At 45.2% G+C, this 6,224-nt stretch overlaps 1 protein-coding gene across 1 annotated transcript; it reads left to right on the forward strand.

Annotated features, from left to right (window-relative positions):
• The first annotated feature begins 950 nt into the window (after positions 1 to 950).
• cox4i2 (cytochrome c oxidase subunit 4I2) lies at positions 951 to 6,224 on the forward strand. Its single transcript, XM_080534059.1, has 5 exons — positions 951 to 1,084; positions 3,712 to 3,814; positions 5,023 to 5,187; positions 5,277 to 5,408; positions 5,601 to 6,224. Exons 2-5 carry the CDS (start codon positions 3,712 to 3,714, stop codon positions 5,732 to 5,734), a joined length of 534 nt encoding a protein of 177 aa, XP_080390185.1. The 5' UTR covers positions 951 to 1,084; the 3' UTR covers positions 5,735 to 6,224.

Consider the following 6,224-nt stretch of genomic DNA (forward strand, 5'->3'; position numbering starts at 1 on the left):
CTAAGAATTTTACTCTCTTACACTTAGCAATAAACTTGAAAGTTGAAATCTGGGTAGGTCGTGCTGTAGGTCGACTCAACATGCCACCTAAACAAAGAAACCAAGAGTGAGCGAGAAATAAGAAATGTGAGTGAAGTTTGCTGACAGTTAGTATGAGAGCTATGGAGTATGAGATATTCTACAGGTGCAGCATGGGTTAAGAGCAGCAGTCTGTTGAACGACTGAGAGCCTGTCCTTACCCGACCTTTCCAAGTCTCCTCCCCCTGCCTTCCCCATATCCTCCCATGTGCCCTCGACCGTTGTTTGCCCTGTGAAACACATACCCAACCACCAGGCAGGCAGCCAGACTACAACACCAAGACTGATCTGGGACCTGCATGGTTAAATCTAGATTTGGCCAGAGTCTCTCTCTCTCTCTCTCTCTCTCTCTCTCTCTCTCTCTCTCTCGCTCCCTCTCTCTCTCTCTGTTTTTCTTTCGTTCTCTCTGTAGAGATATTTCCATTATCTCACTGTGATACATTCTGTGTAAATAGCTCTAGTCTGAGCTCCCTCCTTCTCCTACAATCCAATCCTACAGTACAAACTAACCAGGCAGCGAGACTACAGAACCAAGACTGGTCTTGGACCTGCATGGTTATCTAATCTAGATTAGGCCAGCGTTGGTCTCTCTCAGTCTCTCTCTCTCTCTCTCTCTGTTTTTCTCTCATTCTCTGTAGAGATTTTCCATGACCTTTTCACAGAGTTCCCTCTTTCTCCTACAGTATAAACTAACCCAGAATAACCCTGCCTTCCTAGGAGAGAGAGAGAGCTCAGCCCTACCCTGTCTGCCAAAAGCATCACATGGTTGTTGGCTTGTTTACTTGTACTCGTTCAATCTCTCTTACTCCATCTAAGCAGCCTCCCTTCCTCTCTCCCTCCCCTCCTATCCCCCGCCCACCAGTTGGGAGCTGGACTGTTTGTAAGACACTGAGACTCAGGGAGAGCGAGTCAGAGAAGAGTTGAAGACGGTGTTAACCTGTCGTTGTCGTCGTTGTTGTGTCTGAGCTGGTGAAAGTTCAGAAGGGTCCACTAATCCACGAGCACCGTAAGTACCTAATCTCTCTCGAACCTCAAGACGGGATTCTTCAAAACAGACAGGGACAGACTGTGTGTGTGTGTGTGTGTGTGTGTGTGTGTGTGTGTGGAGGGGTTTAGACCCCTGGGATAGTGGCGGACGTGCAGAAGGGACAGAACTCCCACACAGATTTAGCAGACGGTGAATTCCAGAATTTAAAAATGTTAAACACAAGCAACTACACAACAGACTGATCATGAAAGGGAATAAGGAATGCATTGTTATATGTAAAAGTAGGTTATATCTGAGGCCTCTAATACAAACAGTAAGCAACCTAAATATACACATCTTTCTATCGGTAGATATCTGCACCATGAACCTCTAATTCACAACTCCATATTTGGAAAGTAATCCAAACAGTGGTCCTTGACACGTCTGCACAAGAGAGGGGTTTCTGTCCATTCAGATCAGAGCAACAACAAATGTTTTTTATAGATCATTCTATTTTGCATGAATGTCTGATCATACTGCAGGTTAGTGTGTCTGTTTGTCTGTCTGTCGCTCTGGAGGTCACAGCGGACACAGTGACATGGTCGTTACTCTGATCTTGACCACGAGCCAGTTTCTTCCATTTTGCTGTGGGTGCTCGTGCGTGTGTACGTGCGTGTGCACGCATGCATGTGTGTGTGTGTGTGTGTGTGTGTGTGCGTGTGTGTGTGTGTGTGTGTGTGCATGGGTGTGTGAGAGAGAGCGAGACAGTTGACAGAGGAATGTAATAGACTCTTACAAACAAACAAACAGAAAATCAAACACCCTCCATACATCAGGGAGTTGGGCTGTTCAGGTGTAAAAAATAATCAATTGTCCAGACTGCAAGAGCCTGAATTTGGCATGCATTCAGGGGTAGAGGATAAGACAAAGCACTGTAACCTTTAGACCAGTTGTAAATAACAAAACAATTTTTTCTTCCGCCACTTTTCCCCGTTTGAAGTCTAGTTATCCCCGCCCACTTATATATCTTAGTCCAATAATAATAATAATACAAATCTACAGTTCTGGAAAACATTAACCACTTAAGACCACTTCAAATAGGCCTATTTCTTAATTAAATCATTCAAATGTCACTCAACCACCATAGGTTGACATCAAGTGACCTACAAAAAGAATGGCAAACAGCAGCTGGGGTGAAGTGCACAGCAAGGATGGTTTGAAACAGGCTCCAAGGGGCAGGGCTGAAGTCGTGCAAATCTAGACAAAAGCCCTTCATCAATGAGAAGCAAAGAAGAGCCAGGCTGAGGTTTGCAAAAGACCATGAGGATTGGACTGTAGAGGTCATCTTCTCTGATGAGTCCAATGGTCAGTTTTGCCCAACACCTGGTCGTCTAATGGTTAGACGGAGACCTGGAGAGGCCTACAAGCCACAGTGTCTCACACCCACTGTGAAATTTGGTGGAGGATCGGTGATGATCTCGGGGTGCTCCTGCAAGGATGGAATTGGGCGTGAAGGACGCATGAATCAAGCTACGTACAAGGTTGTCCTGGAAGAAAACTTGCTTCCTTCCTTCCACTCTGACAATGTTCCCCAACTCTGAGGATTGTTTTTTCCAGTAGGACAATGCTCCACGCCACACAGCCAGGTCAATCAAGGTGTGGAAGGAGGACCACCAGATCAAGACCCTGTCATGGCCAGTCCAATCTCCAGACCTGAACCCCATTGAAAACCTCTGGAATGTGATCAAGAGGAAGATGGATGGTCACAAGCCATCAAACAAAGCCGAGCTGCTTGAATTTTTGCGCCAGGAGTGGCATAAAGTCACCCAACAGCAATGTGAAAGACTGGTGGAGAGCATGCCAAGATGCATGACCACCAAATATTGATTTCTGAACTCTTCCTAAATTAAAACATTAGTATTGTGTTGTTTAAAAATGTATATGAACTTGTTTTTTGCTTTATTCGAGGTCTGAAAACACTGCATCTTGTTTGTTGTTTTGACCAGTTGTCATTTTCTGCAAATAAATGCTCTAAATGACAATATTTGGGGGGGAATTTGGGAGGAATATTGTCAGTAGTTAATAGAATGAAACAAACATTTTCATTTTACTCAAACACACCTATATATAGTAAAACCAGAGAAACTGATAATTTTGCAGTGGTCTATTTTTTCCCAGTATAATGGTTAAATCAGGAAGTAATTTCTTCTCTTTCACCACTCTGGCCCAGGTGAGAGTGTGATTAGGTAATCAGTCAACAGTCTATAAACAGGTGTGAAAGAATCTCCTTGTTCAGAATAGTTTCTCACTCACTTTATAAAGGTGAGACACTTTGTTTCTTGCTCAATCGATCTCACTTTGTAGTTTGAGAATGTGAATTTTAGGTTCACCTTGCTCTTTTTCGTAAAACCTTAAAATTAAAACAAGTTAAGCAGGCGAGGGGATTTCTGTAACAACTTACAAACATAGCAACGCAAGTAGTTCATCGAGACGTATTGCTGTAAATATGCGCACTAAACAGAATGGCGCGTCGTATATGGAGTTAAAATAGTCATCTCTTCATATTATTGAATTATATTGTATAATTATATTACACTATATATACAAATATATTAGTCGAAATGTATTGAAGTGTCAACTGACCCGTGTATCTGTCTTTGTTTCAGATGCTTCATTTGGCTGCAAGGCGCGTGGCCGTGGGGAGCCACCTGGTATCCAAGCGCGCGGTGGTGGCACTAACGAGCAGTGGCACGAAAATGTCCAGCCACGGTATTAGACATGTTTCTAGAAGTATCTCTGGACTAATATTATAGCAACAACTATTTCCAGGTGTCCGGGTAATTGAGCTCTGGATAGAAACAAAGCTAGGCTACTTCTGAATTGAGTGCGTCAGCCAGGTGTCCCGCAAGGTGAATTTGAAACTATATTTAAAACCAATAGATGGCGCTGTTGACTTGTGCAATACAGCAAGCCGTTGCTCAATTCATAGCTTTCAGTCACGTGGTTTCTTCCCTAGCAACCACCAACCTGACGGGCAAAAAGTATCATAGCAACATCGCTCAACATGGCTGCCTACTATTTAGACCACCTCACTCATGAAGAACTATCAAGATACACGACGGTGATAGGAGTGGAGGATTGACACCATTCAAATAGTGTTGGATTCCCTGTCTTCTACTCTATCCGGACACGTTGGAATTATTTTCCTAACCCCCGGAGAATCAAAGTTATTGACCTGCAAAGGGTGCCTCCTTGACCGGCTTTTCCCGTGAATAACACCGGTTATGGAGGTGGTACAAACATAAGACTATTATTGCTAAATTCACCATCAGTATACGGTCATTTTGAGCCCTTAACCACCGCGCTGACACCCCGAGAAGATATACTTTTAATATGAAACTCGATCAACCGGGCGTTCACCGGCTGCTGGACGAAACTCCCAACTCCCGCTGTCAGCGAGGCGAGGGAATATTTATATCCGGGAATTCGCTCCTTGCTGTGTCCACGGTGATAGGAGTGGAGGATCGACTCCATTCAAATAGTGTTGGATTCCCTGTCTTCTACTCTATCCGGACACGTTGGAATTATTTTCCTAACCCACGGGAAATCAAAGTTATTAACCCGCAAAAAGTGGGTTTTGCCCGTGGGTTTTGCCCGCAAAAAGTGCCTTTTGCCCGTCAGGTGGGCGTTTCCACTATGCTGTGACGTCACATGAAAGCTATGAATAGAGCACGTTCAAAGGGTTTTAGGAGATGGAACTGCAACACTTGTAGGAAAAGTATAATAATACATTAAATTGACTTTTTTAAATGAAGTAACTGTGGACTAACTAGATGTATGGTTCTGTGTTGGATCATTTCCCACAAAGCAACATGTGGCAGGATGTTCTTAACCTTCATAGGCTGACTAGTTCCCCTCAGTATCTCACTTGTCTCCCATCATCCCTCCCTTCATCCTTCTCTCCCTTCCCCTCGTAGCGGTGTCTGACCAGACGGACATGTCCAAGCCTCTCTACACGGACCGCCTGGACACGCCCCTTCCTGACAAGCCTTATAAGGACCTCCTGAGCTCTGCTGACAAGAGTCTGAAACAGAAGGAAAAGGGGCCCTGGAGCCAACTGACCAATGAGGAGAAAATCGCCTGTAAGACACACACAGTCTTAGCTACAAATTGGTGCATTTTTCGACCCTATTTTTCTTGATATTCTCCCCCCGCCTCCTCCCTCCTCCAGTGTACAGGCTGATGTTCAACCAAACCTATCCAGAGATGAAGCAGGGGTCGGCGGAGTGGAAGACTGTTGTCGGCGGAATCTTCATCTTCATGGGCATCACTGGCCTGGTCGTAATCTGGCAGAGTCACTTTGGTAAGTTACTGACCAATCAGTGTCCACCCCAACCCTGCTGCTCTCCTCTCTCCCTCTCTCTCCAACCCTGCTGTTCTCTCTCTCTCTCTCCCCCCCACCCCACACACCCTAACCCTGCTGCTGTCCTCTTTCTCTCTCCACCCTAACCCTGCCCTCTCTCTCCACCCTAACCCTGCTCCTCTCCTCCACCAGTATACCCTCCTACTCCCAGGACATTTGATGACGATTGGAAGGCCAAGCAAGTAAAGAGGATGCTGGACATGAGGGTCAACCCAATCGAGGGCTTCGCGAGCGAGTGGGACTACCAAAAGGGCAAATGGAAATAGAGTGTGGGGGTGGGTCTAGTGGAGCAGGAAGGGGGTTGGACTAGTGGAGCAGGAAGGGGGTTGGACTGGTCTGGATGCCCCTCCAGGAAGTACAGTAGTGAAGTTCTCTCTTGGTCCTGGTCCAGGGTCAGTGTAGTCTCCCTCTAGTGGTGAGGATTGGTATAGGGAGACTGCTGATCCGCCGAATCACTGTAGCAGTCTGTTGCCATGGCAGCCACACCACTATCCAAGTCCGTCCTCTCTAACAAATAATAAAAGTATAAAACTGGTTTGTTTTAGTCCTTCTCTGTTCTTGAGAAAAGTCTGATATTCTGTGTTTCTGTGACGTCCTCAACCCAACATTTGCCATCTGACCGACTTCTAATGGTTCTACCTTTTCGATAATTCTATTGAGTTTTTCATTCAGATGAACCTCATCAGCGTGTTGAATGTATCAAATGAGTCAGTATTTCTGTGCTCTAATAAAACAATGACAAATCATTGTATCGTG

This window comes from Nansenia antarctica (assembly GCF_963989245.1).
Source record: "Nansenia antarctica genome assembly, chromosome: 6".
NCBI classification, from domain to species: Eukaryota; Metazoa; Chordata; class Actinopteri; order Argentiniformes; family Microstomatidae; genus Nansenia; species Nansenia antarctica.